At 50.4% G+C, this 24,877-nt stretch overlaps 2 protein-coding genes across 6 annotated transcripts in view; one reads left to right on the top strand and one right to left on the bottom strand.

Annotated features, from left to right (window-relative positions):
* Nucleotides 1-1,890: 1,890 nt before the first annotated feature.
* ZNF408 (zinc finger protein 408) lies at nucleotides 1,891-7,059 on the bottom strand. Of its 2 annotated transcripts, XM_050955295.1 has the most exons (5): nucleotides 6,845-6,936; nucleotides 6,487-6,725; nucleotides 5,950-6,014; nucleotides 4,882-5,204; nucleotides 1,891-3,918 (listed from the first exon to the last, which is right to left on the bottom strand). In XM_050955295.1, exons 1-5 carry the CDS (start codon nucleotides 6,861-6,863, stop codon nucleotides 1,958-1,960), a joined length of 2,607 nt encoding a protein of 868 aa, XP_050811252.1. In that variant the 5' UTR covers nucleotides 6,864-6,936; the 3' UTR covers nucleotides 1,891-1,957. The 2 variants fall into 2 exon arrangements, with proteins under 2 accessions (XP_050811252.1, XP_050811253.1); XM_050955296.1 differs by lacking the exon at nucleotides 6,487-6,725 and having other exon boundaries at nucleotides 6,845-7,059.
* Nucleotides 7,013-24,877, top strand: part of ARHGAP1 (Rho GTPase activating protein 1) — a 32,086-nt gene continuing 14,221 nt past the window's right edge. For 2 of the 4 annotated variants that reach the window (XM_050955423.1, XM_050955419.1), the window contains exons 1-3: nucleotides 7,050-7,138; nucleotides 13,288-13,470; nucleotides 14,133-14,225. In XM_050955423.1, coding sequence (XP_050811380.1) covers nucleotides 13,338-13,470; nucleotides 14,133-14,225 — 226 coding nt within the window. In that variant the 5' untranslated portion in view covers nucleotides 7,050-7,138; nucleotides 13,288-13,337. Of the gene's footprint in view, nucleotides 7,185-13,287; nucleotides 13,471-14,132; nucleotides 14,226-24,877 lie in introns of all 4 variants that reach the window. The other 2 variants (XM_050955422.1, XM_050955420.1) reach the window with 2 other exon arrangements.

Genomic DNA, 24,877 nt, shown 5'->3' with positions numbered 1-24,877 from the left:
CGGTGGCAGGTTGCACACTGGGATTGGATGCTCAATTTCAGACTTAAAAGTGACCATTCTTCAACAAAAAAACCCTTCAAAAACAGACTTCAATGAGAAAATGCAGAACTGGAATGCATTTGCAAACCTGACACCATCAAATTAGGCCTGAACAAACACTGGGAATGGCTGGCTCACTACAAGAAGTAATCTCCCATCGACTGTTGAGTATCGGCCATCCACCTGATGGAACTGGCATCGTTAGCACTACAAAAAGTAATTTTTACTCTGACATTCACTGTCAACTGTTGGGAATGGGACACATCCACCCTGATTGAATCATTGCCCCCCACCCCCACATGGTAAGGCAACTCCCCTCTTTTCTTGTGCTGTATATTTATGCCTGCCTACTGTAATTGTCACTCCATACATCTGAAGAAGTGGGTCACAGCCCACAAAAGCCTATGCTCTAATATATTTGTTAGTCTTTAAGATGCCACAAGACTCCTGGTTGTTCTTCCTGATGGGAGTAAACACAGATCCAGTGATGGCCAAAGCCTTTACACAGCAAAGGGAAAAGGAGCCACTCCAAGACCAGAGCCCTTTAATGAGGAGAGGAACTGCACAGTGCATTCAAACTACCCTCACTGGGGCAAAAGAGGTTCAGCCCATGGAAACTGAAGACAGTGTTCGGTGTCCTGTTTGCAATGCAGTGCTGACCCATTCACTACTGTAGGTGCCAAAAGAAGTGCTGAAGCAGAGCCTGCAGGGAAGAGGACAAGAGGGAAATCCCAGGGAGCAACTACTGTCATGGCCTTGAATTATTATATAAGGCTAAACACAGGCAAAACACAGACCATATGGAGAAGCATCCTGCCCTGGCCCTCTAGTGGGGAATGGGATGGAGCTTTGCTTGTTCTACTTGTAAAGAGTAATTTTGAAAACAAAAGAACTTTGTAAACCCCTTGGTAACTGGCTCAGCATCTCTTCAGCTGTGCCTGGTGTATTGATCACCCTCAGTGGACGAAAGGGGAAGAAATAATCGAAATACTGCAGTGCAACTGTGGAACAAAACCAAAGCAAGGAGAGGAGGGGTGGTCAAAACTGATTCACTAGCTGCTTGTGTTCACTCTTGCCTTCACCACAGAGCAATGGTGCTTATTTAACCCTTAAGCAGTCTGGGGACAGGACAGCAGTGGCATTGTCTTTTGTATTAGTTATAAGTGGGATTTCCTCTGTAATGAGTAAAAGCAGCAAAGAGTTCTGTGGCACCTTTTAGGCTAACAGACGTTTTGGAGCATGAGTTTTCGTGGGTGAATACCCACTTCGTCAGATGCATTTTGTCACTCATGAAAGCTCATGCTCCAAAACGTCTGTTAGTCTATAAGGTGCCACAGGACCCCTTGCTGCTTTTACAGATCCAGACTAACACAGCTACCCCTTTGATACTCTGTAACGAGTTTCTCACTCCATCAGCCAGTGTTTTCCTTTCACCAGGCCCAGCACACACTACCTATAGATTTCCAACAGAGAGGGGCAACTGCCAGAGACCCGGGTTAATGATATTTAGGGCTCGTCTATACTTAAAACACTGCAGTGGTGCAGCTGTAGCTCTTCAGTGAAGACACTAACTATGCCGATGGGAGGGGTTCTCCCATTACTGTAGGTAACCCACCTCCCTGAGAGACGGTAGCTAAGTCAACAGGAGAATTCTCCCGTCAACCTAGCACTGACTATGCCATATTTTTCACATCCCTGAGCGACAGTTACACCAACCTAATTTTCTAGTGTAGACCAGGCCTTATGTCACGCCCTCCTGACCTCTCCACAAACAGATGTGAAGCACTGCTGGCCACTCATCCTCCATGGTAGGGCCTGGTCTCCCAGCAACACAGACACAACACACACAAGTTAGAAAATAGATTTTATATTCTGTACAGCTGTAGAGAAGTCAAACGGGTTGGAAAGAGGCTGGGTGTCAGGTCCCCGTCTCTACCTCCACCACCTCGGCTACAGCACCGAAACCTACGCCCTCCTGGATGATGACCATGTCACTGGGGGAGCCTTCGTCCTGCATGATGATACATTTGTGCTCGTGCTCAGAGATCATGATCTCAATGATGTCATTGTTCGTTTCCAGGTGCCCAGCAGGGGCTGCACTGCCCAGCACCCTGCGCACTCCAGACTCGGAGGGGCTGCCTGGGGGCTGGTAAGTGGCAATGTAATGCCCATTGGTAGTTATCATAAGCTCTGCCTCATTTATTGATGCTGGCATCTCCACTGACTGCACCATGAGCATTGTAGGCTCCTCAGTACCCGCCACCTGAGGGACTTTCCTTTTGAGCCTCTTCCTTGCAGCTTTTGGTATGTCCATGCCCAGCAAGACCGCAGCCTCCACCATCTTAATGGAGTCTCTGGCCCCCTTGTGGGTGACCTTGTGGCGCTTGAGGCTCTGCAGAAGGGTATAGCCCATGCCACAGACATCACACTTGTAAGGCATGTCCTCCAGGTGGGATTTCTGGTGCCGGCGCAGCTTGGTGGCAAGCGTGTATGCCTTGCCACACTGCTCGCACTTGAAAGGGCGCTCACCGGTATGAAGGCGCTCATGGGCCCGCAGTGTGTGGGGGTCCTTCAGCGCCTTGCCACATACTGTGCACAGATGGGCCTCCCCAGTGTGGGAGATGAGGTGCCGCCGCAGCTCCGGCAGCTGGGGAAAGGCATCCTCACAGAAGCGACACTTGTAGGGCTTCTCGCCGGTGTGGAGCCGCAGGTGGCCGCGCAGGTTGCCCTGCTGCCGGAAGTCCTTGCCACAGTAGGGGCAGATGTAGGGCTTCTCCCCAGTGTGCAGGCGCATGTGGTTGCGCAGGGAGCCAGGGTTGGCCAGGTAACGTTCACAGATGGCACACTTGCATACCTTGGGGTTGGCTAGGTTGAGCTCCTTCATTAGGTGGATCTTCTTGTGGATGCGGAGGGAAGGCCGGCGGGCGAACGTCTTGCCGCACTCCTCGCAGGCAAAGGGCCGCTCACCCGTGTGCAGCACCTCATGCTCCCTCAGGTCTCGCTTAGTGCCATAGGCCTTGTCACACTGCTTGCACTGGAAGGGGCGCACACCCCGATGGAAGAGCACGTGGGCCTTGAAGCTCTCCTCAGAGCTGTAGCTCTTGCCACATTCAGTGCACAGGAAAGGCTTGTAGCTAGTATGGGTGAACCTGTGTTTCTTGAGGTGGCAGAGCTGGAGGAAGGCCTTGCCGCACTCCCCACAGCGATACCTGCGCTCACCCGCCTCATCCCCATGTGGCAGGGACTTCTGCTGAGATACACCCAGGCTCCCAGAAGGACCCTCCTCCAATGCAATACTGACCTCCACTTCTGGGTACTTGTCCAGCTCATCAGGACCATCAGACAGGCCCTTCATCCTTTGCTCCAGGGACTCTAGTTTGGAATGGCCTTTGGAAACCTGTCCTACTTTATTGCGTGTCTCTGCATCACCTCCCTCGGAAGTGCTTGGCCACTTGGCCTCCTGCCCAGATACCCTAGCATTGCACTCCTGCAAGCACTGGCTGGTCAGTGCATGCACCTTGCGTGGCTTCCCAGCCAAGCGAGCGCTGAGTCGAACCCCGTTTGGGGGAGACAACGGCAGATGGGACTTCCCACGACATGCCTCTTTTGGCTCCCCATCTGCTCTCTCGACCTTTGGTTGCGGGTCCATCTCCTTGACCGAGTACTCTTTGCATCTGCTGTTAGCCTTAGCTGCTGAGGTGCTCTCATAGTGCTGGTTCTCTTTCCCCTGCATCTTGGCATCCCCAGGCTCATGTCCAAGGGTCATGCTTTCTTCCTCCTTCCTGCTGTTGTCTTGCGGCCTGTGGGAATGTTTGGCTGGCTGCCTGCTGCCTTCGACTCTAGTTTCATTCTCCATCACCTTGGAGTTATCAGGATCCCCTGCACAGACACACAACAGGGGGGAAATCAACACTGGCTATTGGAAGACAACAGGCTTGTGCTGTCTGGAACAGAGAAAATGGAGGAACTCAGAGACAGACACTCTACCCTACCCAGGAACATCAAGCATCTGGCTCTTAGATGCCTCTCTCCAAACAGGGGTGGAATTTTAACCCCAGCACATCCAGGCAGAACTTTGGGGAGCTGTATCATGGCTGGTGAAGCTAGGAACTGCAACATTCTCCATTCTGCATTGCCACTTCCTGAAGTGATGTAGGGTCAGGGCCCCGTCACAGGGCCCAGGGGGGCAGCAGGGCCAGAGTGTTGGCCATTGAGTCCCAGCTGCTAGTATGTTTTTTGGACTCCTCAAAAATGGATAGTTCTACACAAACACTAACCGCAAGGGGACATTCAGAGCAGGAGGAGGAAAATACAGCTGTGATTAGAGCTATGAAGAGTCAGTTCTGTGAGGTATGTAGTTACAGCCACTTCAGAGACAGCAGCCCACCTCCCACCTGGGTATCTGACCAGCAACAAAACAGGCAAGTCCCCATTACACCTCTATAATGCTCACTATGGAGATAGGCTAAATATCCCACAACCAAGGCAGATTCTCTCTCTTCCCTGGCACACTACACAGTATCCTCCTCCTCCTATTACACGCTCCTCCTTTGAGAGAGTGGGGAAGGCAGGGCAGCATTACTTCCCCATTCCCAAGGGGAGGGGCCCCAATCCCTACAACAACGGTGTGGGAGGAATTTCTTATTGAATTTATAGGCCTCTCCAAATTCACAATCCCTAAAGCCTGCCTTATTCTGGGACTGCACCAATGCTCCAAGCTCTGAAGACACTCTGGTTATGGGGTCCCCAGAATCACGTAGTGATCTTTGCCTAACAGCACTGTAGTCATGGCCTTTCCATAAGAGGAGAACAAAGTTTGCATGTCCTGTGAAAGGAACGTACCTGCAAAGGGCTCTGATGCATTCCCACATGGAGAGGATCCTTCCTTTTGCACCACAGCCTCTGCTTCTGGAGTTGCTGTCTCTGTCACAGCTGCCATTGCCAGCTGCCCCTTTGGCTGCTTCTCATCAGGAACAGCTATGCCCTCCGATGCGCTCTGCAGCATTCTCCCCTCCACTTGGGCAGGACCAGGTTGGGCCTCTGTAGGCCAGTATAGCAACTCAGTGCCTGCAGCGATAGGATGCCGCACTCGGATGTGGAGCCTTCCACTGATCCACACCAAAGACACGTTTGCCTCATCCTCCCCCCGGCCTCGCTTCACCAAGCTGCAAGACACCAAGCTCAATGTCAGCACCCACGTGGGGCACATGGAGGTCCTATTACCTTCAATGGGAGCACCAAACTCTGAATGATCAAACGTTAGTCAACTAAGAAGAGTCATCCTAGGATATAAGCCCTTTAACTGCCCACAAGAGGCCCCCGATGTCTTGATAAGAATATGTTCTGAATTCTTGGGCTGCGTGTAACTACACACTAGCTCCAGAATAAAGCTCTCTCTGACTCCTTAAAACACTCTTCACTATGCCAGGTCTCTGTGTCACTTTAGCTTTCCAGATGGGTCACTGGGAGGCCGCCCTGCTACAGAAACAGTCTCTTCACACAGACAGCCAAGAATCCATCGTTCCCCTTACATACATAAAGAAAGAGTGAGATCACATTTACACAGCATCTTTCATCCCAAAGCAGCCCTTATACAGCCAGGGAGCATTTCACCCACCCCTGAAATGCATTCAACCGTGCGGTAGAACGTGGAAGACAGCACCTTCCAGCAATGAAACATTCAACTAGGGCACAGAACCGACAACTGAAAAATACCCCATGATGAGTTACCAACATCATATTCTGAAGCACCTGGGCTATTTTTTGGAAGTTGACCAATACATGGATGGCAAAGCCTGACATTGCCTAGTGAGACCACCCCACAGTGTTACAGTGGCTACAGATCCTCTCTTTACACTTACAGTATGTCCCAAAGGGAACTCCTATGTTGTTCCATATACAGCTACTAACCTCCTCCAGCTAAGGCTCCTCTCACAAATGGATTCATCACTGCAGCAGCAGCCAGACTGACTTGCCTGAAAAGCAAAATGAATTCAGAATAGGCCTACAAGCCCAGCAGCTGCCCCTTAATAGGAGCTGGTTGATGCTCCTGGCACTTCCTGCAACCAATCTCTGTAGCGACTCAGGCACCCAGATCCCATAGTGATGGGCAGACAATAAGGACCTGAATAAAAGTGAGGCGTGACACCTAGTGTTGGGTGCTTGCAGACTCCCCCAGCCACACTGGAAATGCCGAGGCAAATGCTGCACATGGGAGCCGGGCAGCAGAGAACAAAGAGCTTCAGCAGACGGTTCACAGCTGGACATGTGGGTTCTTTAGCAGGGCAGCGCCAGGCTTGGCACCTGGCTGAGACCTAAGTCTTTCCCCCTCCCCCTCCTTCCAGGAAAAGCCTCTGTGGTGGATAGGGAGTCCTGCCCGCCCCCCTCAGCTGGTGCGACTGGAGCTGCTCCGGGGTTTGCCTGTCAGGCCCCCCAGCCCCACCGTACCTCCGAGGGCGCTGTCTCTGCGGCACAGTCCGGCTGCCGCTCCGCCCGGGGCCCGAATTGCGCTCCCGGCGGCAGGGCTCTCCCCACGCACCAGACGCCCATGCCCGGTTCCTGGGCGAGGGAGGGCCCCAGGGCCAGCCCGGGAGGGAGGCTCCGCAGGGCTCCGCAAGACGCGCCAGGCTGTGCGGGCGGGTCTCGGATCCGCCCCGGGTGGCCGCGGACGGGGCGCTGCTCACGGCCTGCGGGGAGACAAGGGAGCGGCGGCGTTACACGGGAGGCGCAGGGCCCAGGACCGGGTCCCGCCGGGCGCTCGCTCGCAGCCCCCGCCCTCCTGGCCAGCGCCTGCCGCGCCACTCACCGAGGTGGCTCCGCTCCATGCCGGCCCGGGGCCGGGGCCGGGGCCTGCCGCTGCACCTGACCGGAGCCGAGAACAGGGTCCCCGCTCCCGGCTCCCCCTTTGGGGTGGAACCATCCGGGGAGCCGGCGGCCGCGTCCGGACGACTTTCACTCGGGACCCAGAAGGCGGCGGGGACCGGAAGTGGAGAATGGGGGCGGGCCGCCGTTTCCATGGAGAGAGGATTCCTCTTCCGGTTCGGAGGCGGATGTTTATGAGCAGGTTTGACAGGCGGGAACCTCCGGGAGCGGCCGACTGGTGAGGGGGGCGGAAGCTTCGGTGTCGGTGCAGGTGTCGGACGGGGGTCAGTGTCGCGGGAGGAGCCGGGGTGGGGGTCGGCCTGCGGGGTTCGGGTCCGGGCGGGGAGCGCGGCACTGGCCGCCCGGACTCCTGGGTTCTCCCCGTGGCTTGGCCCGGGAGCGCGCGGTCAGCGGGCAGTGCCGCGGGGTCGGGCCGGGGGATGAGGGCAGCGCGGTTCTCGCTCCCCGCGCGGGGAGACGGGGGTCAGGGAGCTGACGCCTGCAGAGCAGCCGGCGCGGGGCTGTCGATAGGCGGGTGCCTGTGTCTTGGAAGGGGCTTGGCTAAGGAGTCCGGGTTGGTTTTATTCCTTTCTGCTCGGGGAGAACCGGGCCGTGTGTGGGGCTTGGCAGGGCGGGTGTCCAGCTGCGGAGCTGTCTGCTGTGCGCTGCGGCTGCACCCGGGTCCACCATTCTGGGCGGGAGCGAGGTCTGAGACCTTTTAGTTTTCTTTTTAAAACTAAGGAAATTCCCAGACAAAAAGTTGTTCACGCTGCAAATAGAGATCTCCTAGTTTGCATTTCTAGTCTCTGGGTGTCGTTGTTATATTTAAAAAAAGTTAGGCGGGTTTGGCGGCAAGTGATGGACCCCAAGCAGAAACCACTCTTTGTACCCTTTGGATGGGGTGTACTCAAAATACTCACTGGCCACCGCTTTTTTAGAGGGAGGAGACCAGAAAATGCTTTTTCTATCGTCCCTTTAGCTACTTAGACATTGTGCCTTTCCCTGGCTTCCTTTGCACTTTCACAATTTAAGTGTCTAGGTGGCCTTACTAGAACACCCCTCCCACTTTAGGAAAGCTGCAAATAGGGTAGAGAAGAGCAGGGTTAGAGGCTAGCCCTGTGGGTTTGTATTGGAAGAGTATTGTATTGGTGGAGAGCACATACAGAATGGGAGCAGAACTTGTTCAGATAACACAATCAGCACTTACAATGTTCAGGGCCCCAAGACTGGCTAATGCCCAGGTTTACAGTGGTAAAGGGAATTGAAGGCCTTTTAATGGATCATTTATGAACTCTTGGATTCAGGAGAGTTTCCTGAGGCTTGGGCAGTGATAGGCCAAAATCCACTATTTAACAGAGCCAGGATGCTCTGCTGAGGTGATAATGGTGGGGCTGTCGATAGGTAGATTGGGGGGTGGAGGGTGCAGCCTGTGTCTTGGAAGGGGCACTTTGTTTAGGAGCCTGGGTTGGTTTTATTCCTTTGTGCTCGGGGAGAACTGAGCCGTGTGTGGGGCTTGGCAGGCTGGTGAGTGCAGACCAGTGAGCATAGAGGGCAGAATAAATTCTAGAACCTCAGTTTGATGGAGGGGCAGTCAGACAGGCTGGGTAGGGGAGTTCAGGATTAAGGATGTGCTGGAGCTCTGTAAGGAGAAGACTGTTTCTATGGGACAGAAGCAAAGATCAGGAACTGTAATATGCTTCAGTTTTCCCCAAAGTATTTGTCAAAGATCCACATTCACAATTAACATTTGGGATACAAGATAGACTAGGGCACTAGGGGACAACAGGATATTAAGGGACCCTGCGAGGGAAATGTCTCTTCTGGATCAGGCTCCCAGGAGGTCACTTTATATTGTTGTTCATACATATATGGGATTTGAAATCGGTGAAGATACACTGCCTTCTATGTGCTGAATTTGGAACATAGACATTGTTATACTGAAGCAGACCCAAGGTCCATCTAGTCCAGTATTCTGTCTCCAATAGTGGCTAGTACCAGATGCTTCAGATGCAAGTGTAAGAACTCTGCAGTAGGCAGATGTGGTACAATAGCCACCTGCCCTCCACCTCATTAAGTCTCATCCTGAACTCTAATGGTTAGATTTTTCTTATGCTGTTAAGCATGAGGTTTAATATCCTTTCCAACTTTTCTTAGCATTAACAGTTAGACTTCCTGATATTCTTATTTTTCAGATAAATGTCCATTCCCTTTTTGAATCTTGCTGTCTGAATCTTTAGTTTGGCTCAAGGTATCCAGGTGTGCAGAGGAGGCTGAGCTACAAGGGGGTAGGCCAGAAGGAAGTGGGTTTGTGGCTGGCTAGAAAGATATATTGCCTTTTCAAGGCTGTCACATGACTCCAGTTCCTCAGAAATTCAGCACAACTTGTGTGGTGCGTGAGTCTGGAGGAAACAGATAAGCAGCTTATGCTGGGACTCTGAGGGATAAACCTGAGCTCAGCTTTTCTGCTTCCTTCCTTGGTCTCTGCTAGGTTAGAGGATCTCTGCTTGGTTGGTGTCTCTCTCTCAGGGTGATACCTCTGCAGGTGCAGTCAGCTGAGATGTTTGAGCTAACCGCTCCCAAACTTTGAGGTGGGGGTTGGGCATCATGGAGTCTGGAACTCATTCTTGCAGTGCTTGAGTTGGTTGGTTTCAAGGCATATCTGTTTTTCCAGACTCTTTCTGAGAGACTGGGCTAGTGAAGCGGTGAGTTATAAGTCCTGGTGTGTTGAATGGGCTGTGAGGGTGATGTTGACACTGAACTGCGTAAAAAAAATAAAAAATAAAAAAAAATCTGTGTATATTTGTATAAAAATTGCTAACATCTTTGCCTGCAGTAATGGGTTAGGGACCTTCTCTGTCTTGTAAGGCAAAATAATTATGTGTGCAGCAGAGATTAAACTGGCAGGAGTTGCAGAGCAGGGACGGAGAAATAACTCAAAGGGCCCTAGAATTTTTATCCATATTGGGTCTGGCAGTTGCTGACTAATATGAGATGTGGTTGAGGAAGGGGAATTGCTTCTTTACTTGATGATGTATTTCTTCTTTAATTTATTTAAATATGTCAAAAGCAGTTGGCGTTGTAGATGAGCGTTCTTTGGTGTAGAGTATTGTATCAAAATAAATAATGCAGCTTGAAGAAAAATGACCAAGCCCCAATATCAGTTGGAGGGGGAAGCCTGGGGTGCAAAAATATCTGAGAACCTGGTGGAGGAGGCAGCAAATGAGACAAGTTCATGATGCGATAGTGCTGCAAAAAAGCCATTGTCAGGAAGAGACTACGTGTGCAGAGACTTCAGAGGAACAGAGAGAGGTTATTCCTTGGGGAGACCCCATGCGGATCTTGCATTAAGTTCTGGGCTCCTCAATCCAGAGCCCTCCCATTCCAAATCAAGGGGAGGGGTGGGGCACACTGCACTGGGAAGACCTCCCTTGGGGTACTGCACTCAGCGCTGGGTATCTAAGTATTTGAAGGGATCCTGAAAAGCACCTTAGAAATTCTCAGGGGCAAGAGAGACTAACTCACAAAGAGATGAAGCAAGCTCAGTCTGCTACCCCTTGAATCTCCATGGCATGGGTTTCTCTGTCACATGGAGCCTGAACCCATTCTCCGGACTTGGGGAGCTGTCTGCATGTATAAGGGCTGGGAAGTTCCACCTCTGGACCAAAGGCTGGGGAGGGCTCTTCTTGGGTGGAAACATCAGCTGTCAAGCATGGCACTGAGGCCCTCTTTTACTGCAGAACTATAAGGAACCTAGAGACTTCTGCACTCTATTCCATGTGGTGCCAGCATTGGAGACCCCACCAGTGAGAGGAGCCTGCTAATGTGGAATCCACTTGAGGTTGGCTTTTAAATCAATAACTTGGGCCTGTGGCTCAGTGCTGCAAGTTGTTCCTGAAGCCAGGCTGTGGCATTTCCTATGATGAGGACTAAGGGAACCCAGCTCCATGCTGCCCCTGGGCCAGCACCACCTCTGCCTGGTAGAATTTAGACTTTGTCCTTAAGATGTAGAGGACTCCTGTCAAAGGCTTCCTGCTGATCTAGGGGGTGGCAGCAGTTAAGACTGAACCCGAATTCCCTCCATTCCTATTAAAGTTGCTGTGAGTTAAGACAGCAGCTTGCAGGGACCTAGGGTCTGAGATGGGACCAGATGAGGACAGTTTCCATGCAACCTCCAGGGTTATCAGACTTCACACCTGAGTGTCTGCTGGGTTATTGGGGAAATTATACTGGTGCTAGAGATTCTATAATCAGACTAAATCACTGCAAATGCTGGCTGCAGTTGCTATAGAAACTGAATCTGTTGTTGCTAGGTGTGGCGAGCTGGTTGTCACTTGGCTACAGCTGCTGCATAGTTCCAGCATTAGGTCATGGTCCAGAGGAGCATAGTGTCCTGCTCCATGTCCCTACTGAGATCCAAGGGAAGGTCAAGCAGCTCTTCCAGCTCTCAGGAGGGGGCAGGGAACAGTTTTGCTTGGCTCTCTAGCTGACTGCAGATCTGTCAGGCCCTGCATAGTTTCTGATTTGCCTCGAAGATCCTCTGCCCATATATGTCTGTCTCTCTCTGGTTATGGGAATCTGACTTGACTTGCAATAGCTCCCAGACATCAGGGAGCCAAGGACGAGTTAAAAACTGTCTCTGAGGTGCTGGGGAAGAGATAAAGAAGGATCCGTGCTCCCAACACCCCCTGCCAAAGGGAGAGGACAAACTCTCAAGGTTCTAATTAATGCCCTGGCAAAATCCCCACCCCAAACCTGGCAGTAGGTGTAGCTCCAAGTATATGAGCAAGACTCCAGAGTTTGGAATGTCACCCTGGTCACACTAACTGTTCGTAGGCTTCTTGCACCCTTGGATCTCACAAGCAGCTGTAGGAACTTGGAATTCAAAGCATCAAGCTACTCCACCTTCCTGCACTCCAGGAAAAAGCCACCTTGGGTCTATAACCACAGCTTCCTTTGTCAGTTTTCAAGCAAGGTCATATGTTCTGCTGCTGTTTAGTTCCCAGCCACTGTATTCTGGGCATTCACACACAAACAGGACTCTTTCCCATCCCAGAACCCGTCTTTCTACAGCCTGCACATGCCTGAGTTCCCCTCTGAACCACCCCCAGGATGTGTGCATCCCTGTGAATGGCAGATGCCTCACTGGCTGCAGCACTACAAAGCCACCTCAGCCCCCACCCATGGTCTTAACAGTGGTGTCATCATTGGCCTTGTTTTGTTATAGCTCCCTTTGGGATGCAGCCTGCTGGCCGCAGAGTTCTCATCTTCATGATACTGCTAATATTAGTTCCTGAGAGCAGAATCTATACCTCGGACCCATCGATCAGCTTCCTGCATATCACCAGGACATCAGCATTAAACTCAATCAGCTGTTCCTTAGAGGGCTCCCTTAAGAAATGGGAACTTCCTGAAGATCTGTTGCTTTAGTTCAATTTTGAGGTCGCACACACGTTTTACCCCAAGTGAGATTGAGGAAAAACTCTCAGCAGCTGCAATTGAGTCTCATGCCCTGGAATCTCCAAACTCCCTAGCCTCCTCAGTATCGTGGCACAGCGTATGCAGTGCTGCCTGCATCTGGTTGTTGTGCTATGGAAATAACATGAGGTGTATCCTAGCCTCTTGCCCTACGTGTTGGGATGGGAGAGAAGGGTTTTGCTGTGTGAGATGCTAAATGGAGAATGGTTGTGTGGGGGAGGGGTTGGTGTTCTCCTTGCATTTTAGTCCAGTCAGTGAAATTTTGCTAGAGATGCCTCAAGCTGCCCCCAACAGGATTTTGTTTCTAGTGCACTGAAGCACCTATATGTGTCAGTGCAGATAGCTGTTAAGAGCCCCCTGACCCTCCCTGATAGCTGGGGGACATGAAATCTGGGAAGCTTCCAGAGCAGGGCCCTGCTGTGCAAGCAGCTGGGCCCAGTGTCAGCTCCACTGGGGCAGGGAGGGGCATTGTTGTGTGGAAATAATGGCTGATACAGTCAGTGTGTCAGGCAGGGACTGGTATAGCCTGTCACCTTCCCTTGTATCTCAGTGTCTCTCCCAAATTGAGTAGTCTGGGTGGGGATAACAGTCAGGCCACAGCTGACTCAGGGCAGAGACTCACTGGAAGGGTTAGCTAGGGCTCTTTCCCCCTCCCAACAGGAGGTAGAAGGGAAGGGTCTGCTGCTCAGGGTGTCCATGGCTGCAAGTAGAAGAGCTCTGTGGGTGGGATTTGGGGGAAAGAAAGTTTCAGGGTAGGGTAAAGTGCGATCAGTCTTTGGGGAAGTCAGGAGAAGGGGTAGGAAGTCAATGCGCCAAGTGGGGTGGGAAAGGGAAGGAAGAGAAGAGCCTCTGGATAGGCTGTGGGAGTGGAGTTGTATGATCTGTATGTGTCTGACTTAAGAATCTCTGTAGTTTTCCTTCTAGGCTCTTCAGGCAAGCAGCTGAGTTTGGGGGCCATTGCCATGGACCCGCTCTCGGAGTTGCAGGATGACCTGAACTTGGAGGACACCAACCAGTCCCTGAGCCAGCTCAAATTGGCTTCCTTAGATGATAAGAACTGGCCAGCAGATGAAGTGCCTGTTTTTCCCAAGTCAGGTAGGCATCCCTGCTGGGGCCAGCAGACATTTGGGTGCAGGGCTTGTTTTGAGGCCAAGAGGTATTCCAGGACACATTGTGCCTTGGCCTGTTGCAGGGAACTGTGACCCTCTCACACTCTGACTCAGTCCCATCTGGGATGCGAGGATTGGGAAATGGAGATGGGTGAATCATTTTGTTCCCGAAGCCCACAGTGCAATACCTGGCTGGGCCCTTGTGGGCTCTGATGCCCAGAGAGAACAGGTGAGTCGGCCAAAGCATGCAGGGCAGGCAGCAGGGTATGTACAGAAGCACTTGTGCTGTGAGCAGCCCTGACCATGTCCTTGGCTCCTTTCCTCTCATACATGCTGGGTGAATTTTCATGCTCAGGAGAGTCCTGAGCAGAAGTTGACTGACTGGACACTGTTCTGAGCTGTGGGGTTTGGGACATGCACAGCTGCCTTCCAAGGACAAGGCTGAGACTTGACAACACTTGCTTGTCCTGTGACCAATCAGGATTTCAAAACAAGTGTTCAAGAAGGCCAGGCTAGTGCATTAACTTCTCCCCATGGCACTGAGCCTCTGGTTCTCATCCCTGTGTTTCCAGGCCCCTCCCTGAGCTGCTCAAGGTCCGTTTCTGCTTTCCTGCTAATTGCTGGTTTTCTGTTTTTTTTTGTGTGCAGAGGACACTAACCACTCCCCTGAGCCCGTCACTCACCTGCGCTGGGATGATCCATACTACGATATTGCTAGGCACCAGATTGTGGAAGTAGCAGGTAATGAATGACCCACTCTCCCCACTCCTTCCAGTGGGGCCTCTGCAGTGGGATCAGATGTGGGCTTGTGGAAAGGGGCTTGTCCTGTGCCAACCACCACTGGCAGACAACGGGGACAGGTGACATTTTGGGAGATGGGAGCCTCAAACCTTTGGGATGTCTGTGGCAGTTCTTATTTTCCATTGTTCTCAGTTTGACTCAGAATCATTCCCAGATCTCACTGTCTCTGAAGTTATTAGAGTGAGGACTGATCACTTCTGCTGAGGTGCATTCATTGGAGCCCCACCATGACCCAAGGCATGCTGCAGCACCTTCTAGCTGATCACACCAGAATTGCCACTTCCCCCTGGTTCTTCAGGGCAGTAACTAACATCTAAGTTGTCTGAGCAATTGGCACATTAACTGGTGGGGGACCATACAGTTTGCATAGTCAATGCTTGTGGCCTTTTTCCTATGCAGCACCCTTTACTGTAGCTGGACTGTGCGGGCAGCCTTTGCTGGATGTGTCTGCTACCGGAAGCAGATGGGAAAGGGTTAACATTGTTGATACTTCAGTGATAATTAGGCTGCAGCACTAACTTTCCTGATTCCCTCCCTGTTTCACAAACATACATTTAAATATATTAACTCTTGGAGCACTGCAAACACCTTTTGCCAGTTACAGCTGAGATCTCTGTGATTGGAGTTTTTGGAAGATGCAGGTCAGGATTTTGCTCTGGAACCATTTCTAGTTTGCCCAACTCTCCTGCTGCCAGAAACCCTCCCTAGTCCCCCACAACTTGATTCTCCCACTTCTTCAGCTTGCATTATCATGCACCCCTCCACTATCTCTGCACCCTGGTTTGTGTTCATACATGTGAAGAGAAGTCGGGGGAGCGGGGGAAGGGGGAGAGAGGAGGGGAGGAAAGAAAAGAATCCCAGGCCTGAAGACTATCAGATCCCTTGGAGAAATGAAAGTTGCACTGGTATTATCCCCTTCTCTGGGTTGTTTGGGACATTTGGCTGGAGTCTGGCTCCTTTCTCCTCTTCAGTGATGCCACTCCAGCTTTTTGAAGATTCTCACTATTGTTGTGTGTCCCTAAAACGATGGCTTTTTCCAGGCTACTTTGTGTCTAGAGAGCCTTGGCTGCTCAGGATGAGTGGAAAAATTCAGTCCCTGGCCAAAGTGTCTCTGAGGGTATGTCTACACCAGGGGTTCTCAAACTAGGGATCGGGACCCCTAAGGGGGTTGTGAGGTATTACATGGGGGGTTGCAAGCTGTCAGCCTCCACCCCAAACCCTGCTTTGCGTCCAGCATTTATAATGGTATTAAATATATTAAAAAGTGTTTTTAATTTGTAAGGGAGGGGGTCACACTCAGAGGCTTGCTATGTGAAAGAGGTGACCAGTACAAAAGTTTGAGAACCACTGGTCTACACTGTGATAAAAGATCCACAGTACAGCCACATTTGGCCTGGGTCAGCTGACGTGGGCTCAGGCTGCGGGGCTATAACATTTCAGTATAGATGTTCCGGCTCAGGCTGGAGCCTGTTCTCTGAGACCTTGCTAGGGAGGAGGGTCCCAGAGCCCAGGCTATACCCCGAGCCCAAACATCTGCACTATAGTTCTATAGCCCCATAGCCTAAGCTCCACAAGCCCAAGTCAGCTGACGTGGGCCAGATGCGGCTATTTTATTGTAGTGTAGACATACCCTTAAATTCTTGTCCATAGTGTATTGGTTTGCCAGATTCCTGATCCTGTTTCCAGGGTCTAAAATCCCCAGCATTATAGCTGTCCCTGATCATCACCCTGTTCTCAATAACGCTGTGGTTGTGTTGGAGGAGTGCAGGTTTGTGCCATTTAATGCTTCAGTGACAGAAGCTCAGATATTTGCTAAGGTGGAGCCGGCAGTTGTTTGTAAACACCAGGAATTGAAGATTTAAATGACACTCATTCACCTCAGACAAAGGCCACAGTGCTTAACGGAGTGGTTAGATCAGAACCAACAAGAACCACGGAGTGATGGGCCCAAACCAAGGATATCCTCTGCTATGTGTTGTGTGCTGATATAATCTCCAGTGTTTCTGTAGAGCTTTTATCCCAAGGGATCCCAGTGTATTTTATAAACTGCATGAATAGGCATCACTGAAATCCAGCCAGCTCAGAGGCAGGGCACAGCAACTCTACATAACAGTGTAGGGTACAAAGTGAAAAATTTCATATCTTACTGAAATGGTAGGTGGGATTTCAGGAGGTTCTCATCTGGCAGGATGGCTGACTGGAATGTGTGCCTGGGCTGTGGAAGGAATCTCCTCTCCCACCATTGAGGTAATTATCTATCCATTGTAATTTCTAACTGCCCAGCCCTGTGATCTTTGTGTGGTTTGAAAGCCTTCCTCTGAAGCTTGTGCCAGTGACTGCTGTTGTAGTTGGGTTGCTGATGGCCTGCTACATTTGTCTAATTCCTGTGTTCTATGATCATCTCAAGTCCAACTTGGAGAGCACTGACCTGCCTTATTCTAGGCTGGTGATTTCCTCCCCCTGCAAATAGTCCTCTGCTTGCCACTCTCCCACCCAGCAACCATGTGCCCTGGCCATGCTCAGTGCCTGCCACTCAGCTTTGAATTCCATGAGCTAACATCTTGGAACTGTATTAAGTAGATTCAGAGCTGATCTCTGAAGACCCATGAAACCCAGCGTGACACTGTTTGGATTCTCTGTGTCTGTAGGTTCCAGGAGGGAGACCACAGCAGTTGCAGAACCAGTCTGTGAATGGAGGGAAGGCTAGTACTCAGTTCAAAGGGAGATGGCCTCAGTCCAGACAAACATCACTACACCCACCTGCATAGTTGGCACGAATTAGCTTGCTGTTGGCAATTTCAATGGAAAGGCCCAAGACTGAATGTAGCATGGAAATGAGATTCTGTTTTGACCCCTAAAAGGGGTACAGGTCTCTTTAGGGCTGGGCTGAAGCACATTGGCAGCTGCTGGTGGGGGAAAGCTCACCCTGCTGCTGCCCAGGCTAAACTTGTTCTGAGAATGGAGGCTCTAGACCAGGCGTGGGCAAACTTGTTGGCCTGAGGGCCACATCTGGGTATGGAAATTATATGACGGGCCATGAATGCTCACAAAATTGGCGGTTGGAGTGCGGCGGGAGTGAGGGCTCCGGCTGGGGGTGCGGACTCTGGAGTGGGGCCAGAAATGAGGAGTTTAGGGTGTGCAAGGGGGCTCCAGGCTAGGGCAAGGGGTTGGGATGTGGGAGGGATTGAGGGCTCCGGCTGGGGGTGCGGGCTCTGGAGTGGAGCTGGGGATGAGGGGCTTGGGGTGCAGGAGGGGGCTGGGGATGGAGCAGAGGGGTTTGGAGTACGGGAGTGGGCTCTGGGCTGAGGCAAGGGGTTGGGGTGTGAGGGAGGTATGGGTTCTGTGCTGGGGGTGTGGGTTCCAGGATGGGGCCAGAAATCAGGGGTTCAGGGTGTGGGAGGGGGCTCTGGGTTGGGGCAGGAGGTTGGAGTGTGTGGGAGAGGGTTCCGGGCTGGGGCTGAGGGTTTAGGGTGCAGGAGGGTGCTCCAGGCTGTGACTTAGGAGTTTGGAGGGCAGGAGGAGGATCAGGGCTGGGGCAGAGGGTTAGAGAGGTGGAAGGAGGTCAGGGTGCAGGCTCCAGGTGGCACTTACCAGAAGTGGCTCCTGGAAGCAGCGTCATGTCCCCCTTCCGTCTCCTATGTGGAGGTGCAGTGCCAGCCAGGTGGCTCTGTGCACTGCCCTGTCCGCAGGTGCTGCCCCGCAGCTCCCATTGGCCGCAGTTCCTGGCCAAGAGGAGCTGTAGAGCTGGCACTTGGGGTAGGGGCAGCATGTGGAGCCCCCGGCTGCCCCTACGTGTAGGAGCTGGAGGTGGGACATGCTGCTGCTTCCAAGAGCTGTGTGGAGCCATGGCATGCATGGAGTGGGACAAGCCTCTGATTCCACTCCCTAGTGGGAGCTCGAGGGCCAGATTAAAAGGTCTGACGGCCAGATGCAGCCTGCAGGCCATAGTTTGCCCACCCTTGCTATAGATCACCAGAGATGTTAGTCTGGGACCCTTCACCAGCAACCAGTTTTTTCAGAACTGATGACAGCCCACCCCGGCAGTGGGGAGTTGGCAGGACAGCTCCAATTAGCAAGTTAATGGAGATGTAGTCCAGAGGCTCCCGGACGTGTTCAGCTCCTGGCAGCAGGCCCTGCTGCTCAAAGGGGCTGCCTGAGTCACACTCTGGGCTCCATGACAAGTCTGTTTATTCAGCCTCTTAGTCAATTATTAATAAACTAACTGAAACAATATTCAAAATGTCAAACCACAGCCCAGACCTTGGAATCACAGGGTCACATTCCCAGGACTGCAGGGGGTCTGGTTAATCCAGCAGGGTCTGAACTGGTGCTGTGGGAGCAGGGCCCCTATTAATGGTGAAAAGCGCACGGTGTCTTTGCTGGAAAGAAGCACTAAGGGAGTTTCTTACAGACTGGGAAGAAACTGATTAGAAAATAGCCTTTGGCCACCCAGACCTGGAGAACTAACACTGAGCTGCTTTTGGCTCACCAGACAGGCTGCTGATCTGCACTTAAGTCTTCTCCATGCAGTGACAGCTCACCATGGCCAGTCCCTGCCTCATTTCTCTTGTAATCATTACCAAATGGCTGCAGAGATAGAGGTTTTGCCCGTCCTGCTGCTTCAATAGATTCTTCCCTTGGCTTTGCTCAGCCACCCATGCCCTGTTCTGCCCTTCAGGGCAGAGGGCATGTGGCTAATTCTGCCATCTCTTCCTGAAGTGCATTCTGGGCCACTGTTCTGAGACATTTCAAGGAAATAGAAGCAGAAGGCTAGTTCTCATTCTCAGGCTGAGTTTAGTGCATCCAGGGTTGTCAGGTGAGATTAGCGCAGCTTCTTGATGGAAGGATGAACAGTGTTTGTACAACACATCTTAATATTACAAAAACAATTATGGCTACTCAAGTATTGGGACAATCATTATCTTGCTGGTACTAATTTGTGATCCAGGTTATCCTCTGGACTCGCAAGCTATCTGGGCCCTAAGAGGAAGGATTTGAACTCTAAGAAGTGTGGAGTAGAACTGGTCGGAAAATAGTCTTTTGATGGTTGTTCTCCGCTGCTCCCCCTGGAAATTTTGGCTTTTCAGTGAAATATGAAATATTTCAATCCACAGTGATTCCAAGTTGCTCCATGAGAGTTGTACTTGAGGGACAGTATGCTCCCATTCTCCTCTGTGAGTCAGGCTCTCTGTAAGGAATATGTCTTCTCTTATGATGCACCATTTCACCTTCCTTGATAAAGCAAGAGGGTGTGTTTGAGGAGTCCCTGGCTGTGGTGCATCATGGGTGCTGTAGTTCTGCTAGAGAGCCTAGTGCATAGAGAAGAATAGAGGCATAAGGCATCTAACTATGACTCCCATGAGGCACTGTGGCATCCTTTTGAATGAGAATATTTTAGATTTTGGCTAAATTATTTTGTTTTCTGAGTGTTTTAATTTTTTTTGATGAAACATTGATATTTTCCATGGAAAACAGACATATTTTGTGAAAAAAAATTCTTCAAATTTTCTTTGTCAAACTTGTTGACAAAATTTTCGACTTGGCCAAGGGTAGAGATCTCTGGTGCATCCTGTGTGCATTTCTTGTTTGTGGGTTCCTCCGCTTCTTGGCAGTGGAATTCCTGCTCTGTAGCAGTTAAACTCCTTAACCACTTTTGCAGAAACTCGTGCAAAGGCTGTTCAGCACCTCAGCAACCACTTCTGCAATGTGAGATCTGGGAGAAACCACAACATGCAACATTTGGAGAAAAGCCTGCTAGCCCATGCTCTGAGGGCTTTTTTGGAACCACTCCAGACTCAGGCTCACCCCCTGGACTTCCTCTCCAGAGATCTGTATTTTGTTAGTAACGTCTAAAAGATTTAATAGCCATTTCTGACACCTTGGGGGCAAAGCCAAACTGTGGCAAGTAATCCTGACCCCAAATCACAGACAAGAATGAATCACAGCAAACGTGGCTAATGGTTAGGGTCCATCAAGGAGGTGAGAGTGGGATCCAGAGAATGCAAATCCCACTGGAATTTGGGGAAAGCAGAGAATCTTAGAGCTGCTATAAGGCAGTGAATTCCCACTTATCCTCCTGCCCGGTGGAACCACATTCCAGAGCCCAGGTAATGGTGAAGGAGACAAAGGAACTGCCTTTACTCCTTTAGTGCCTGTCTCTCAAACCTGCAGCTGCGAGATGCATTGTAATCTCTGCTTTCCCCCAAATAATTGACTTCCCCCCACCTGGCACAGGGAAATTAGAACCCTGTATGTGATCTCCTGTGAATAATCTGTAGCCTCTGCCCAATCCCTGAAACTGGAGGCTTGTTTCTGTTCTTATGAGTGAGAAGCAGTAGATTTCAAACCTTGATAGCTTATTGGGCTGCCCTGACAAAACAGTCCTATTGTTGGTGTATAGCACAGCCTCCTGTAGCAGTGGAGAGCTTCCCTCTCTGCAAAGGGAGAGGAATTCCAGTCCTCCTGCAGGCATGGCAAAAGGCAGAGCACTGCATGTTGCTGCATCTTACTGTGTTGTACTTTGATGATTGATCCAGGAGCCGACATTGACTCTCTCTGACTTTTGAACACATCTCTGAGTTCTTATAACTGCCATTTCAAGGGGATACTAGAGCAAAGGCAGTGACTGTCTGCAGAGCTTGCACTGGAGCTGTGTGTCGCAATGGGTTGTGCCGGTGACAGGCGTGCTCTGCAGGGCCCCTGCGCTGCCTTCCCTCAGTGATAACACTGGTCCTTTCCCCTTTAGTGCAGTGTGTTTTCATTGCTGTTATTTGGACAGGAATCCCTTCCTCTCTGCACTCAGTTGTATTTATTTGCTGGCTTTGACATTCCTTTGGGACATTGACATGGTGCAAAGTGATGAGCTGCCTCTGCAGCAGGGCCGGCTCCAGGCACCAGCGAAGAAAGCAGGTGCTTGGGGTGGCAAATGGAAAAGGGAGGCATGTCTGGGTGTTTGGTGGCAGTTCGGCTGCAGGTCCCTCGTCCCTCTCTTCCTCTTTGAGCTGCCGCAGAAGTGCCACCGAAGAGGAAGAGAAGGAGCGAAGGACTTGCCGTCGAATTGCCGCAAAGAATGAAGTGGCACGACTGAGCTGCCGCCGAAGTGCTGCCGATTGGCTTTATCTTTTTTTTTCTTCTTTTTTTGCTTTGCCACTTGGGCGGCAAAAAAGCTGGAACCAGCCCTGCTCTGCAGAATTGATATTTGTGACGTGCCCAGGAAGGCCCGGCTCCTGTGTGTGGCATGTGAGGCTGAGAGGATGGGATGGCTTCTAAGTGTAGCTGTGTTCTTGCCAGCCTCCTAAAGCTGGCTTAGTATCCATGTTGGAGCCTGCCTGCTGAACAAGAGAGCTGGAAATGTGCGGGAGTGGCATGGGATCTTTCAGACGTACAGATCCCCATCTAGGAGCTGCTCTTTTTCACATATTGGTAGGCAATAATATTAAGAGTTCCCCAAATATCATGGAAGCACCTGGAATATAATAGTCTCCATCCGCTGCTTTATAAGTGAGATCTGACTTATTGCAAAGTAAGCTCACTCTACTAATTATATCGATCCATATTGTAAGGCACATCCTCCATCCATCTCTAAACCCCTCTCCGTCAGAGGTTTCTAACGCTTTGAACAAGATTCACTTCACCCTAGTGTGTAGGGGAGTGTTGTTATCTCAGTTTTACGTATGGGGAAAGCGAAGTACATAGCAGGGAAGTGACTTGACTAAGGTTACACGCTGAGTCAGTGAAAGAGCCAGGGAAAGGCGCAGGAGTAAGACCCAGGAGTTCTGACTCCCAGTCCTCTCCTTGAACCACTAGATGATATTGCTTTTCATAAGAACATAGGGGAAGGGAAAGAGAGAGACCCCTGATCTCTGCGGCAGAGCTGCTGAGAGAGTGTGTGTGTGTGTGTGATTGCCTGTACAGACTCTGGAATTCAGTTCTTAAGATTGTTCCTGTAAAGGGGCTTCAGACATGGCTTGTTGTAACTTTGTTTCTGTTCTCCAGGGCAGGGTGCACTTGATGAGGCCCAGTCAGGTAGGTAGAGTGACTGGTTCTCATGTAAGTGGCATTTGATGCTCTGGATCATGGTATTCCTTTAGCATGATTGTGGCCTGTAGCTGGGTTATTTCAGGGGAACCCAAACTTTGCCCAGCCTAGGACTGTGTTGGCAACTTGCCAGAAGTGTGAAGGCTGCATGTAATGTGCACTAAACCAGGTAAATTGCAGCCACCCTCCTCCTCTTTAATGTGGAGGTGCATCCAGCTCCAGCTGGTACTGTCATCTCTGTGCACTGCACCTCCATGTTAGACATGGCAGAACTCCCTGAGCTGAGTTTAGCCTGCAGACTTCATGTTGGGCACCCTTGGGTTCTCAGGTGTTGGTGTGAGTTCTGTTCCTCCTCTTGGGTGATGGTGATTTCTTTGGGCCAGGTAAGCTTGGATCCATCTTCATTCTATTGTGGCGTATGCTTCAGGCATCCGCGCTGAGACTGCTTCCCTCCCTCTCATCCACTGTTCTAATCAGGAAATAGACTTGCTGTGCAGCTGGCACTCCGATTGGCCACTCTTCCATGAAATCCTTGAGGGGCAACTTTTCTTCCGCCAGCTGCTGGTGGGACATCATGTTACGGTGGTGTATCCTCCATGCTAGCCTGATGCTGTGCTAGGTGGCTCAGTGTGCTTGCTGAGGAAGGTGATCACACTTGTTAACATTCTCTGAAGTCCATCCCCAAATGTCAGGAGCTTGACTGTTATAATGCCAATGGATTTATCAGTGCAGTTGAGCTCTGTTCTGGTGCTAGGAATTTTTTCCATTATCTTTGAACTTTCCGCTGGCTGAGCCCTTCGCTCAGGCCCTGGAATTGCTGATAAATGCCACTGTTTTTCACAGAGACAAGATGGATGAGGTAATATCTTTTATTGGACCACCCTCTGTTGGTGAGAGAGATAAGCTTTTGAGCTTACAAAGAGTTTTTCGGGTTTGTTTTTTCACAGCTGCCTTAGTGCAATTCTTTCCATGTGGGTGTTCCCCACTGCCTTATCTCTTCCTGTTCACCAGTCTGCCATGCCCTCGGCATATTCCTTCCATTTTACATTTTTTACCCTCTCCCTCTGCAATAGTTTAATAGTTTAAGTACAAAGAAAGCATTACATGGATATGATATATTTGTCCTTAATCCTGGAGTCAGCTGGTTCCTAATGTAATCTTGAAAAACTGCATCTTGCCAACTTCAACTCCATCTCCCTAGCTTCCACAGATACCCTCTCTCAGTTCTCCCCAAAACCCATTAAGGATACAGGCTCTGGGCTCTTCATATGGCTTTATAATTCTGGTAGTGCTCAGGTACCGTGGTGATGGGTCTGGAAGAAATACCTAGATAAAGAGAGACTGCGTGCTAGGACACCTAGTAACTGTGCCTGAAAATTGTAGGATTTGCTTCTTGTCTGCATGAAATGCTCGGTCTGCTTCGGCATGAAGTGAAACTAAAATATGTCAGTGATATCTGACCCCTGCCCAGCTGTGTCACCAACTTGCCCTGAGCCTGAAATTACATTAAATAGTGTAGTTTGTTGCTGGCTTCTTCTCCAATAAAGGTACAAGCATGCAGTGCTCCAGGTTGATCAGGCAGTCTTGCGTTCTGGACCTGTAGTCTCTGTGAACCTCAAGTGTGGCTGAGGGCCAGATCTTTGAGCTTTGTTACTTCATATACTTGTTCCTGAATATTATATCTTTGGAGTATTTTGTAACATTGGCTCTTTGGTGGTAGACCCTGTCTAACTGCATTCTGATGATATTTAAGTACTAGGATATTTCCCACTTGAGATTTGCATAGAAATTGGATACCCAGCTGATTGTTCATACAGAGATTAAGAATAATCAGGGTTCCTGAACTGGTTCTAGTTAACTGTCCTAATCATGCAACAGATTCAAATCAGGGCATAGATCTCAAGTAGTCTGGGCAGTATTTCCCCAGGTGAAACACGCCTGGAAATGTTTATGGAGTTTTGCAGACAGTTAAGCAAATAGTTCCCTTAATGGATTTATGGTTCCATTTAATGCAGAGTGGTCTTATTAGGACTATATTATAGCTCTGATACACCTTGTGCTTCTGACATAGCCAGCACATCTCAGGCTGTGATCTCAAATATTTGAATGGCAGCTCTCTAGAAAAAGCAAGGTATTGTGTTGACAGTTTAGAAGGTGTCATAATTCTTGTTTCCCCAATGCCCCAGTTTGGTATTTGGAAGTGTATTGTGCTGCTGGAGGTGCTACCCTATGGATGAGGGAGAAAACTGAGGTGCTGATCACTTGGTCCTTAAAAACATCATGTACTTTTCAGGGTGTTTACCTTGGGTCCTGCTCTAATTCTAGTTCGAGTAGTTATGTTTGAGTCTCCCTAAATTCACACTAGTTTCATTCCTCAAGTGTGTTGAAAAATTAGAGAGGGCTCAGAGAAGAGCCACGAGAATGATTAAGGGATTAGAAAACCCACCTTACAGTGACAGACTCAAGAAATTCAGTCTACTTCGCTTCAAAAAGAAAACATTAAGGGGTGATTTGATTAGTCTGTAAGTACCTACCTGGGGAACAAATATTTAATG

The sequence above is a fragment of the Gopherus flavomarginatus genome, chromosome 5 (assembly GCF_025201925.1).
Source record: "Gopherus flavomarginatus isolate rGopFla2 chromosome 5, rGopFla2.mat.asm, whole genome shotgun sequence".
In the NCBI taxonomy this organism is placed as follows: Eukaryota; Metazoa; Chordata; order Testudines; family Testudinidae; genus Gopherus; species Gopherus flavomarginatus.
Note: the sequence above shows the minus strand (reverse complement) of the source record. Positions and strands in the feature narration are given on the sequence as shown.

Coding starts and splice junctions, on each gene's coding strand:
- ZNF408 (XM_050955295.1), bottom strand. Junction 6,015..6,486: donor CAGAGACAGCGCCCTCGGAG/GTACGGTGGGGC, acceptor TTTGCTTTTCAG/GCAAGTCAGTCTGGCTGCTG. Junction 5,205..5,949: donor AGGAGCCTTAGCTGGAGGAG/GTTAGTAGCTGT, acceptor GGTGTCTTGCAG/CTTGGTGAAGCGAGGCCGGG.